Source organism: Corapipo altera, unplaced genomic scaffold (genome assembly GCF_003945725.1).
Source record: "Corapipo altera isolate COAL_440 unplaced genomic scaffold, ASM394572v1 46, whole genome shotgun sequence".
NCBI lineage: Eukaryota > Metazoa > Chordata > Aves > Passeriformes > Pipridae > Corapipo > Corapipo altera.
The window spans coordinates 3185705-3199258 of NW_020884883.1; the positions used below are offsets into that span (position 1 = coordinate 3185705).

At 39.1% G+C, this 13554-nt stretch overlaps 1 protein-coding gene across 6 annotated transcripts in view; it reads right to left on the reverse strand.

Annotated features, from left to right (window-relative positions):
- DLGAP2 (DLG associated protein 2) overlaps nucleotides 1-13142 on the reverse strand; it is a 399013-nt gene extending 385871 nt beyond the window's left edge. For 5 of the 6 annotated variants that reach the window (XM_027640973.1, XM_027640965.1, XM_027640963.1 and 2 more), the window contains exons 1-2: nucleotides 12967-13141; nucleotides 12475-12552 (exon numbers count right to left, since the gene is read on the reverse strand). In XM_027640973.1, coding sequence (XP_027496774.1) covers nucleotides 12475-12495 — 21 coding nt within the window. In that variant the 5' untranslated portion in view covers nucleotides 12496-12552; nucleotides 12967-13141. Of the gene's footprint in view, nucleotides 1-12474; nucleotides 12553-12966 lie in introns of all 6 variants that reach the window. The other variant, XM_027640961.1, reaches the window with a different exon arrangement.
- Between the last annotated feature and the right edge of the window lie 412 nt (nucleotides 13143-13554).

A 13554-nucleotide genomic window follows, 5' to 3' on the forward strand; every position in this document is an offset into this window, starting at 1 on the left:
TCTTCTGAATGTCTTTTGCCTCCTATCATTACAGAGGCATATTATATTTTTGTTTTCCCTTTTTTTATTGTTTCTTTCTATTTTGGATTTCATACCTGAGGATTTTAAATGTCTCTGTCCCATTGACATGTTACAAGAAGGTCCTACTTCTCTGGAACCCATTCACTGCTGTTTCTTAAGCAGAAAGGAAGCATTAGGGATTTGGCTGTTCACAGCAGCTAATTATGTACTATGTCTGTAAAGGTGTCTGACTTCAGACAGGGTGTAAAAAGTAGGCCAGGTCTACTGTTCAGAAGCTGCTGGGTGACATGAACCATCATAAATCAAAAGGTAATCATTAGAGCATTACAGTAATTCTTTCAGAGCAGACAGGCTCATGCAAGACAAGGGGGAACAGTTTTAAACTAAAAGAGAAGAGATTTAGATTAGATATTAGGAAGAAATTCTTTACTTAGAGGGTGGTAAGGCACTGCAACGGGTTGCACAGAGAAGTTGTGGATACTCCATCCCTGGACTAGTTCAAGGCCAGCTTGGATGGGGCTTTGGCCAGCAACTTGGTCTAGTGGAAGGTATCCCTGCCCATGACAAGGGGGTTTGAACTTTAAGGTCCCTTCTAACCCAAGCTATTCTGTGATTCCATAATGATTCTATGCAACCAGGTGGTGAAGTGCTGCATCAAGTTATTGCCTTCAGCAATCTAAAAATATGCAGTTGGTTCAATCTACCAAATCTGAACTTCATTCCACTCCCACAAACATAATTATATTTGGTTAAGCTTTTAAAGGGGCACCTAGAGAGTGTATTTATAAATACCTGTTATTGTTTCTGTTCTTCTGCAAACTCAAAAGATAACCTCAGATTACCAGTGTGTCTCTTCTGTATCTCACTTGACGCTGTTCTTGATACAACCTACACCAGCATCAGTAACAATTCCAAGTTACTCCTAAAATGAGTCCTTGAAATATCTGGCTCTGGAGGAACAGAGCACAGGACCAGAGGCACCTGCCCTCACAGCCATATGTGTTCCCTGTCAGAGCAACACAGACCCCGCTTCTAATGGCAAAGCTAGCACAACTAGAAAATATTAAAATACTAAGACTTGATATCTTTTTGTCTATCTGGTACTGCTGAAAATAGTAGAGATTTTGCAAGACCTTTCAATCATTCCCTGTAAGTGGTCGGTTTCTCTGCCCTCCTGAGGAAACCACCTTTCCTCTTAGCCCCTGATGAGCTGCACCCTGCTGCAAAGGCAGTCTGTGCCAAAATGTCTCCCACCCACGGTGGCGGGAGTAAGAAGCCTGCCTTGTCAGTTTATTTCATTGTATTCTGATGAGATGGCCGAGACTTTTCCAATTATGTTTCTTCAAGATTTTACTAGATTGCTATTGTCCAATGTCCGGTTTCACATATACACCAGTGAACCTTCATGTTAATTTAATGTAAAAACAGAACTTGCTAATAATTCATCTGTTTTGTGGGGTTTTTAGTATCATCCTCTACCTTAGTCCACCATTCCCAATTAGATATCAAGAACATAAATAAAACATGATGATTTTGTGGATGGGAGAAGCTACACTGAAAACAGATAAATCATGTTGGTCATATATCAAATACAACCTCAGAAATATTTGGAAAACATTACAACACCCATACTAATATATGTTCTTTCAGATTGCATTACTTCTCAAAAAATGGAAATTCTCCACAACCCTTTCCATGATTAAAGGAAGCATTGGCAGCAACAACTAAAGCAACATTTTCTCAGCAGAGTTTTCATCTAAAGGTGACAGACATTTAAGTAATGAGGAAATTACTGTCTGCATTTTCTATTTTGTACATCTGAATCAAAACTAAAGAGACAGAAACTCTAGAAGAAGGGGTGTAGCGTTACAACAACCCCAGATAGCATAGCTGACCTCCATGCACTATGATTGACTTTGTTACTCCTTCTATCCAAGTCACCATGACAAGTAAAGCTGAAATACAGGCTTGATAATTTTTTGATGACCCGGGAAAGAAAACACGATAACCATTATGACACTTTTAAGTGTAATGTTAGCATGAATCTGTATTAGCATGAACTAATTATAATTGCCCTACAATTAACAAGCACTTATAAACATGAATCTTTTAAAAGTTATCATCTGAACTATAATCCCTCCATGTAGCTTTCATAGGAATATAATTATCAGCCTAAATAGAGTAACTAGGCAAGCCTATGAGGAAAAAAACTTATGTAGACTGGAATTAGCAGCACATCTAGCTCTGAAGTGACTCAAAATAATACCCTAAGACAGTCTTTTCATATTTAATACTCTAGAAAAATAAGTGGTGGTACTGGCAACAGCCATAAACTCTATTTATTTCTGACTTTCACTTCAGTATTTAGACACTTAGAGAACAATACATCAGCAACAACAAAAATCTCCTTTCACTTGTCACAAGTTTACACTCCTGACTGACAGAACAAGACTTTGCTAGAGTGATCTGTATACTTGTGATCTCTGGGTCCAATTACCATAATTGGCTGCACTTATAAGAGAATCCACAAATTATTTAAGATGCATCAGACTAAACATAGCATGATAAATACAGGTCTATTTGGAACACTTCACTTTGTTGTTCATATAATTGCACCACTGCACCATTGTCCAAAACTATGACTTCAAAAATCTGGAACAAACAATGTCAAAGGTCTCTGAAGCTGAGAGGTGATGACCTCTCAAAGTGCTCTGAATCTGTGAGACGATTATGTTGTCCCTCCCAGACTAACATTGCTAGGAGGAAGAGACCAAGACTGTTCAATTGATGCCTTAATTCTTTTTTCCAAAAGCAAATGAATAGGAGAATAGACTTCAGGATAAAACCAACTGCATTTTCAACTTTCTTTCAGATGAAGTATTCCTAACCAACTCATCCATTATACAGTCATTACATACACATTAAGTAACCAACATAAACAAATTCACTTTTCTCCAATCAGACCTGAGAAACAAGCTTTGGTGTAAAACAGAAATCACAAACATTTCTTCTGTTCCCACCATGAGCAGCACAGGCATCTCCTACCTAATGGCAATAGCCTAGATGCAAGATACCCTGTGTCTCTGGAGTGATAGGATCATGTGGATCATGGTCACAGAAATAACTGTAGCAGATTATTAACAGTCCAAAAGTTGGTCACAACTTTCCACAGACACTCTGAAGAGGCAAGAGACCAAGCCTTGTCTTGTGCTGAAGGAGAGATGGCCAGAGACTACCCTCAAAGCAGGAACTGACAAAAACCTCCCCAGTGGTGGAGGGTGGCAGCTAGTGATTTTTAGGTGCTGGAAGGTGACTGAGCCTTGGTCACCAGTCACAAAAAGGATGTAATGGGTAATAGTGGTTGGATATTCCTTTCTGTGCAGACACTTACCTTCTGACTGGACCAGCAGTCTCAGGAGTTTGCTACTTGCCTGGAGCCCAGGTCCTGCATGTCCTACAGCAATTGCAGAGGTTCACCCAGCTCCTGCATTACACTCCTGAGCTGGGCATCCAGAAGGGTCACGGAAGGGACCACTTAAGTTAACTGGATACAGCAAATCCATGGGGCTGGATGGAACACATCCAAGAGGTCAAAGATGATGACTGTGAGTCCTCTCCCTGTCATTTTTAGAAGGTGGTCACCTTCTCAGGTCAAGAGATAGGGGATCCTGAGACAGAGAAGGCTAAAGAATTGCACTGAAAGCATTATGGAGAAGACAGAGCCAGATTCTCCCCATAGCTGCACAGTGAAGGGACACAAGGCAGCAGCTTTGCATTGCAGTAAAGAAAATTGTGACTGGACATCAAGAAAAAACCTACAAGACATTTTTATTTTTTTGTGTGTGGAATCTCCATTCTTGAAGATTTTTAAAACTCAGATAAACAAAGCCCTGAGAAGCCTGCTCTAATTTCGAAAGTAGCCTGCACCGAGCAGAGACTTGGACTTGATGACCTCCAGGAGTCTCTTCCAACTGAAGTTATTTCAAAATTTTTATATATTAAATTTAATGTATTGATACAGTCAACTATCACATTAAAATGTTAGATTAAAATGCATCAGTTGCTCCATCCACCTTCAAATATAATTTTAATTGGCATATGTAATTTCTATTTCTACTAATGAATCTTAGATTTGAATAGTGAGGACATTTACATCCACCTGCAAAACTCAAACGCCTCATAGAAGCATGGCAGCTTTAGGAGACAGCTAAAGACAGGTATTCCCCGAGAAGTTACAAAATAGTCATCCCAGTGCTGTAATTGTTTAATTCATTGAAGAATAAGCCATGGTGAGTTATTTGACACAAGAAGTTGCTGTTATGATTTATTTATCTTTAAGCATCTGACTGAGTTTTGAACAAATAAAAATTCTAGAGCTTGATATATAGTGGAGCAGAACAAACATCTTCATTTTCATTCTCTAAAAAATACAAAACAAGATAGTGACTGTTCCTTTTTTCTCCCTGCCCTAATCTATTTAGATACAAAGGATGTATGGGCCTTGCAATGCCTGGACTGCGAGGTCTCCTAGTTGGAGAGGACGATACTCCAGTGGCAGGAATAAACCATGAGGTCGCAGGCATGGAAGCAGTCCCCTCCTCGGGGAAAAGGACACCCAGATATTACTCTTGTTATTGTAATACCCTGAGGATCCAGACCAAACTGGTACAGGTAAAAGTCACTATGGAGCAAGGCTACACCAAATCACATCAAATGCTTTCAGACTGGGTAATTTTAAGCCCTTCAGCAGATAGGTCCTGGCTACCTTCCTGAGGAGTTGTGGAATACGTTTTTATTGTGGCTTGTCACAAGAGATCTTTTTAATGCACAATATCAATAAATTATGTGATTCAAAAGTACAGATTATTGAGATAATAATAATATACACAAGGTAAATGCCAGGGAATCCCATGTGATATTTCTCCTTGCTGCTCTGGAATTGTATTTTAGATTTATGTGTGAAGCATATGGATCTTAAATATTTTGATACCTGTATTTGCACTGCAGAAGCATTAAACCAGCAAAATTGAGCAATAGTCCTTCTGTGCAACTTTTTTAGAAAGAAACTAATCTTCATTAAAAATGAAAGTTTATAGTTTTGTGCTAGGACTTGGCAACAAAGCTCTCTCAATGGCCTGCTTTATTCTCCTGTGTAGGAATCACAGGCATGCAAATATATTCCTTTCAAAAATCATGAACAAGGTGACAGAGGACTTTTTAAGTATAAAAGTTACCACAAAAAAAATTAAAAAGGAAACATCCTAACTGGTTACCTGCATTTATGGTGCTAGTATCACAGATCTTTCCTGCTGAAGCAAAGAATAACTCATGTACCAGAAGTGGGGAATCATTACTTCATCTAGCAAGGAAGTTACCTAATGTTTTATAATTTATTAGTAGTTTAGCTTTGACATATGGTTGCTTTTAGAAGCTATTTGATAAATCCAATTTCAAGTTTATTAATAGCTAAAAATAGATGTCACCTATATATGTGGGGGAAAATGAAGTCCCCACTGTATTAGGACCAGAGTCTGTTAATACTATTTCATATTACATGTAAAAGGCAGCTTTTATACATTTGCTGCTTTGGAGAAGTTGAGACTCTACACATTAGTAGCACTCTCTTATCCTTGATAGGACAACTGCTCAGATAAATCAGATGTCTGATATTTCATCTAGCCATTTCCCTTGCACAGGTAAATGATGACCTGAAAACTGGGGACCAGGCACAGTTTTTCCAACAGTTGCTTTGTTGTTCCACGTAAGTCAAGTCCACTCAATCATCTTTTGGCCCAACACACAAATGGAAGTAGCAGCATGCTACAGAATCCATGCATACACAGAACTGGGACATTTCCCTCCTGAAGGGCAACTGCAAGTGATGGCAGAAAAACAGAGAAGGAAGGGCTATTTTAGGAATACTTATTTCATAGCTTATACACATTTTTCATGCACAGAGAACAAACAGAGAAGGATGTCGTGCCTCATTCATGCCCTTGGCAATGTTTGATAGCACAGGGGGATATACATTTCAGAACACAAAGCAACTACCCACACCTCCTTCCCCGATGAGCAGGTATTTGTATGGAAATAATAGCTTTCTCTTTAAGACAGAAACATTACCCATGTTTCATTCAATGCTGAACAATAGGACAGCTTATTCCAAGCTCCAGTCACCTGGGGAGGTTTTGCTGAAGGTGGGATAAAACAAGGATAGGTCTCAGTAAGCAGGTCATAATTTTTTCAATCACAGTTAAAACAGTTTTGCTTCCGGCGAGGATTGCTGAGGTACAAGACTGCATCATCTGTGCAGTCAGTCTCTGAGAATACAAAATGGGAAGAGCTGTAGGGCAGTTTTAATCTGTGAGCTGATGACATTACACAGTTAAAACTATGTAGCTTCATTAGATTGCTCTAATCTTTGGTCAGTTTAGTGTCTACATACCACTAGATGACCCAAAGATGCATACAAAGAAAGGATATTTTTGATGCCTATAAAAGTGGAAAGATAGATGTAAAACACATATAAATATGCCTATTTCTCGTCAGTTGATGCTCCTCCAGTGCTACGTAAGGAGCCAGGGGAGCCTGGGGAATCCCCAAGAGTGTTACAAAGCCAGCAGTCATCAAAGACCTGATACACTCTTGGGGATAGTCTTAAGGGAACACTGGAGACGACAGTGCTGCCTCAGCTCTTGAGATAGAAGCAACAGAGACACAACTTATCAGCAGTATGGAAAACTGAGTTGCAAATCAAATGTCTGCCAAATAGAGACGGTAGAATCTTATCTTTTAAAAGGCTTCCACGAGCAGTTATTGTGAGACTTCATCTCTGATGAAGATTTTCTTGATTTTGCACAATTAGCAGAATGTTACTCATACCATGAAGAGCTCTACAATTTACATTTCAGAGGTCTTGCAAAAAAAAAAGAAAAAAGGAAATTCCTGCCTCTTCACTTTTTTGCTAATACTCCTAATAGTCATTTAAGTATTTTGTACAAAGCAGAATTACTTTCACAGAAAAATGTCCTCAGTTTTAGAACACTGGAGTGGGAGAGAACTCTCAAACTTATCAGAGGAGTATTTGGACCTGTGCCACCTACATCCCAGGACAACATGCCAAGTACTCCTTTAAAAAAAAACAATTACCCTTTTCTTCAGCTCTCTATGTTTTGGGGGTTTTATAAGGCTTGCAAGGGGCAGTGGGACTGCACAGCGTTAATTAGTTTTCTGACCAGGACAAATTTTTTACTGGTTTTATTTTTTTTTTTTTTGGTGATGCTTCTAGGGTTTTCATTTGCCATCAGAGAAATAACCACATGAACTGGTGGAAAGGTAGGGGAACATTGTTTTGTTGGTAAATGTATATGTGGAATGACTGACCTTTTATGTATGCATTTTTTTAACTAGAAGTTGAAATAAATGTAGTTTTAAGGGATTTTTGTTTTCTTTCTGTCTTGGCTATCCAGTTGAAATAGCTTGTTTTCAGCTTGTTTGTTTTTATTTCTTCCTTTCATGTTGCTTTCAAGGAAATGTCACTTCTCAAGAACAAAAGGTTAAGTCACGTAATGCTGAACTATATAATCAGTCTGCTTGACAAGCCTAGGCTGCTGAAAATATTAAAGAATGAGCACCCAGCTAGTAGACAAGCCATCTCCATTGACATAAGTTCCTGTTTCAGTATTTTAATTATTCTCATGGGTCATCTCATCTTCAGACACGTCAGCATTGATGTTACCTCATCACTGGTAAACACCAGCAATTTGCTTTTTTTTTTCAAACCAGAATCTAGAATTAACCATGAAACTGCTTGAGTCTGTCCCAGTTGCACTGGCTTGATGAAAGACTACAGGGCTCTGTCACTCACTATTTGTATTGCTCACTGTAGCCAAAATATTATTAAACAAGCTACCAAAAATGTTTTGACACCAGACAAGATCCCAGAGTATAAGTGGCCTGTTTATTCACACAAATATCCTGTACAACTAATGCAACATCCTACTGGACTTCAGACTACCTTAGATCGATCAGTTTTTATTATTCAAAAGCAAAAAGCCATGAGGTAACTGCAGCTAATTTGCTGCTTGGAGTGCTTGGAATAAATGTTATGAAAAGTTGGGTGTTTGTTGCAATCAATACAGATAGCAGAAAAAATTAGAATGCAGTCAAATGCTAGGAGTCTTTGGATGTTTCAAAGTATCACCCTAGATTCTTACAATTTTTAAATTGTTTTTAATTTTCCTGTGAATATTTTATACTATCCCATGGAAGCAATGGCAATTAATTTTGTTGACCTCATTTAAATACCAAGAGAAGATATTTTGATCTGTGAACTAGAACAGAAACATTATTGCTATGTGACATAGTGTGGAAATTCGTATTAATGCAAATGTGGGGGAAAAAAGTGTTAAATAAAATAAAGTACTACTTCAATACCTGTGGGTATTTCCCTTTGACCCATCTTCAGGACAGGATGCTCCTTTACATTCCTGTCGAGGACCAGGAATCGGAATGGGAACGATTCCGGAAATGGAAAAATATGTACAGCGATTGAATGGACTTCACACATTGTGTGTTTCCCCCGAATTTGTATCTTCCGGGCATGTCCCGGCCTGCTCACCTCCCTGCACCTCTGTCTTCTCTGCCGACTGGCTGGAGAAGCTGCAGCAGGAGACAGCCCCCATTCGCCCTTTCCTCCCCTGGTCCCTCCTGTGCTCCCCCCCTTTTTTGCCCACGGCTCAATCCTGGTTTGTCCCCCCGTCTGTCTGTCTCCTGCTCCACCCTGTGTTCTGGCCCTTTCCCTCCGGATAAAAACCCCGTGTGCACGCTGGATTAAAGATTCTACCTGCACCCCACCTTTGTGTCTGGGATCCGTGCCGTGTCGTGGCCCCATTCCCCTCCCCCGCTCGGACCGCGGCACATTCCATACTGATTTTTGTGACAGAGAAGTAAATGCTTTCTGCCTTTTGAAGGTGACTTGCTATTTGCTGTCCATAGTTTTTCATATCTAAAATAACAAGACCAGGACGAATAGCAAAATTACGTATATGATCACACAAGGTAATCTTTTCTACATTGTGTTACTGATAGAAATTTGTTTTATGACCTTCCTTATATTCACTTGTGAAAATAAATAATTAATTCATGCTGTAGCCCATTCAAATTAAGGTATATGACATGGTCTACTCTTGATCACAAAAAAAGTGCCATGAATGCTGGTCCACTCTGCAGTGCTGTATTCCTCACTAACATGTTCTGTGCGCTTATCATCCCTCCTAACAAATTTGAACAATTGGAAACGGGAAACAGACACTTGGCATTCTTTACTGGGAATCAGACTTTTAAAAACAAGGAAAATGGAAAGTCTGAATGTGATTACAGATTGAACAACAGGCATCAGGGGTGAAAAAATGTAGTAAGCCTTTGTTTGAGGTATTTGCCCAATAACATCCAAATAGTGTAAGATTCACAAAAATTTACATATCACTGGAGGAAACATAACAAAATATCATTAATTAGCCTCATAATAATACAATAAATACTCCAGGGGTCATATGTGTTTGCTCTTTGACTCAGCACACAGATGCTCATTACAGTTCAGTATTTTGTTGTGATTAATATCCATTCAAAAGTCACTTACTTGAGTCCTGATTCAGCAGTATGCCCACATTTAATCACATATTTAACTGTAAAATATATGCTTTAGTATTTTTTTGGGTTGCAGCATAGACATAATTACTACTAAAACTATTATCAAATTAATAAATATTTAAATCAGTGAATCTAATAATATTTACCAGATACATGTTTGGGTTGCAACTTCAGAACCAATGTGTATTTCAGCTGAAAAATTTAACACAGAAGTACATAAAAAAAAAACAACCATCCCCATTTGCTACCATTGCATATGGATAGATAGGCATGATGCTGTCAACAGAACCCATGCAGTTTATATATTTGGCACTTCCTGCATTACACTGTGCATCCCAGCCTGTCTTGCGGTGGCCCTGAGCATGGCTTATTACATCCATGACATTTTTGGAGCCTTTTGCTGAGAAAGAGAAATACCAGACTGGACACTAGAAGATTACAACTAATTGTCTACTGGTTGGCTTCATCAATATCTTTATGTTTTAGCGTCTAAGGGCAAAATTCATCCTTCAGGCACTGCTTTGAGAAAAGGATGAGGAAAAGTCACTAAAGCAGAAGCAGTCCCATGAGGATGCTCTGCAACTACAGAACTGCACCAACAGCAATCGCTTCTGCTGACTCAGTTACACTGGAGCAGGTGGGTCTAGAATAAGAGGACAAGCTTTGCCAAGAGTATAAAGGAAAACAGGAATACATAGTGTATGTTCCAGTACATGTGTTTATAGTTTTCACTCCAAAGTTTTTTACTAAAGTAAAAAATGATGACCAAGAAGTTGTAAGTAACTTACTTACAATTTTTACACTAATGCTAGTTATAGTGACTATATTTTTTATGCCCACTAATGCAAATGAGATGATACCTACTCTAAAGAGGTATAACAACATAGGAAATGCAGAAGAGAAAATAAAATGTGCAACACCATTCCTGGGATCTGGGAAAAATGTTTTGCTCTCTGCTGCTTTTCCCATAATAAGTGCAAAGAAGGGAAAAACTCCATAAAGTTCAAATAATTCAATGGTCAAACTTGGCTCTATCAAGTGATGCAAATCAGCTAAAGCATAAAAATTAATCTGGATATGATTCCAAGTAACCCAACAGTCTTTCACAGTATCAGTGCAATACTGATGACATTTGTTACAGTAACAGTATTAGTAATCCTTTGTTCTTCTACTTTAAGAGGACATTTCTGATTTACTATGGTGAAGGATACTACAACAGACTACTGATTTTTTTTTCAAGGAGAGGAGCACATAAACTTTGAATGCACAGCCCAAAACACCAGAATTTTTCATGCTTTCTGATTTTCATGTATTTTTTCCAAACATGTAATTAGCCTATATATTTCCATATACACCTTTACCTTCTAAATGGTATCCTAGATACGTTATTCAATAAACCCTAAAAATAGTAGGGTAAATAGACAAAACAGTAACTCCTTCATCTTCCCACATTTTTTAACTGATTAGACAACATTATAGCTTTCACAGAAGCAAATACTATAATTAAGTCTATCAATTTCATTACAACTTCACTATCTTCATCTTCTCATCTTCCTTCTCCAAAATTATCCTTCTATAGCTGGTTTCATCCAAAATAGCACCTGGAATGCATGATTGTAATTTGTGGCTTATTGTGAAGGCTGTTTTTAGAAAGTCCATTAAACACCTGTTCATCCCTGTGAATTGGGCGTACAAGATAAAAGAAAACAAAGAGGGGCTCACATGCAGCCTTGGGGATGGGCTGCTTTGGGAAGGTTGCTGTGGTTCCTGCAGTCCCTGCCGCTCTCTACCCACACTGTCTTTATTGCAGAAGTCACACCTGCCTGGGAGGAGCTCAGCTATCAGATCATAAAGCAGCAGCTGCTGAGCAACCCCTATTTGCAGCACAGAGCACTGGGAGGTGACTAAAAGCGATGAGATGATGCCATGATGCTGCTAGCAGAAGAGGCTGTCCTACTCCTCCTGCCTGCTGCCCAAGCACCTTTTCATGTGCTCATTTGGCTGCTTATTCTTCCCAATGCTAAGGCCCTTCAGTTCACTGAGCTGGCAGAAAACAAATCCAGAAATAAATGAAAAAAATAGTTAATTTCTGCTGGCATACTGAGCTAGATCTTAGCCTCAGAGAGAGAGCAGGACTGCACAGGTAGGAATGAGAGGGACATGAGGCAAAGAACCCTCTCCTCTTATGTCAGCAGGACCAGTGGCTTGAGAGAGAGGAGGTCAGTGCTCTCTTCTGAGCTCACCCTGAGTTAACCAAGCACCTATTTCAACAGTAAACATGTTAGATATTTAAAAGTTAGACCAAGCCCTTTAGAGAGGACAGGCTCAGAACTGAGGGATAACAATCTCAGTGGGAAGGTGAGGACAGCAGGCAGGCAGAGACAGGCCAAGGCAGAGAACGCCCCTGTCTGTCTGAGTTGAGGCATTCACAATGGTACCTCTTCTCTTGAGAGAAACTTAAAAGAGCTTAAACTTAAACCATCAAAATGTAACAGAAAAGGTAAATAGTTACTTTGCAAGATTTGGAAGACTAGAGCAGAGTCCAGAGAATTTTCAGCTGCAACTTTTTGCTCAGTGCCATGAAAAGCAGCAACCAGGTCTGGTGGCATCAAACACTCCTAAGAGGAACCTGCATCAGAGTCCTCACACAGTCAGCTACACTTTGATGGGTACAAAGGTCATTTCTCAAAGTACTGATATGGCAAATAGCAATGTATTTTCAAAAATTTCAAACTGAAAATCAACTTTCTAGTGAATTATCTTCACCCAGTACCAAGGTTGCCATTTTTCCTTAAAACATACCTGAATTTTTTCAGCTGACATGGACAGTGAAACTACTCTGAGGGAATGATTCTTTCATGTGAAAAATTCTGCTATGTTCTGTAAGCATAAAAGGAGTTAGAAAGTTATGTCTGACAAAGTGTATGTCCCTCATGAGACTGCCAAAGGAATTTATGTTCCGTTTATGAAATGTGGGTGATGTTATAAAACTGTTGTACCACTGAAAGCCTTTATGTATTAGAAATCTGCTATTTCTGGTAGCATTTCCGTCATCTAGCTCCCAGGTCAGAGATGGTGAACAAATTGTTAGATGTAGAAGACATACACAATAGGTGAGATAGCTGAGAAACATAAGGACTAGGCATGACTTGGTAAAGCAGTTCCCTAATGTTTTATTTAGACAGAACATTTGAGGCAGTGAAATTTCCCTGGATAGCTTCCAGATTTTGGTCAGTGACTATCTAATTAAAAATAACCAAGGCCGGTTTGGAAACAGGAATCAGAGCTACATGCCTTTGGTCCCGGAGGAGAGCCCTGAACAGACAGCAAAATCTTCCTTATCTTCTCCTGGAGAGCAGCTTAATCTCAAAAGAAACTCAGTGCAGAGTTTTTCTTCTCTAAAATGACCCACAGCAGTTACAAGATTTATTATGACTCATGTTTATACCTCCAAGGGCTGAAAATTAGACTTCCTCAGCTGCCAGGGACGGAAGCTACTTCATAATAAGCTGGGGCTTAGATATACCCTGTGACTTCATCTCCGAGAGACAGTCGCCTGACTTCAGATCCTTTTGGGTCTGAACCCAAGAGTCTTAACTGCATTTCCCTTGCTGCACTTAACTAACACCTTTCCTAAGCCAGCCGCTCCAAAGCTGGTCTTGCTCTTGTACCACACACAAAGATCAGTTTTCTTTAGGTAGTTTATTCTTGAATTTAATATTGTAGTATATGGACTCATTTGCAGATAAATTCACAATATCCTATGAAATTCTGGCAATGGAATAACATAGTGTTGTTTGTACTTTGGCCTCAAGAAATGTTACTGTTCACTAAGTTAAGGATAATAATGTTAAAATAAATATACTCTTTCTCTCATTCTGT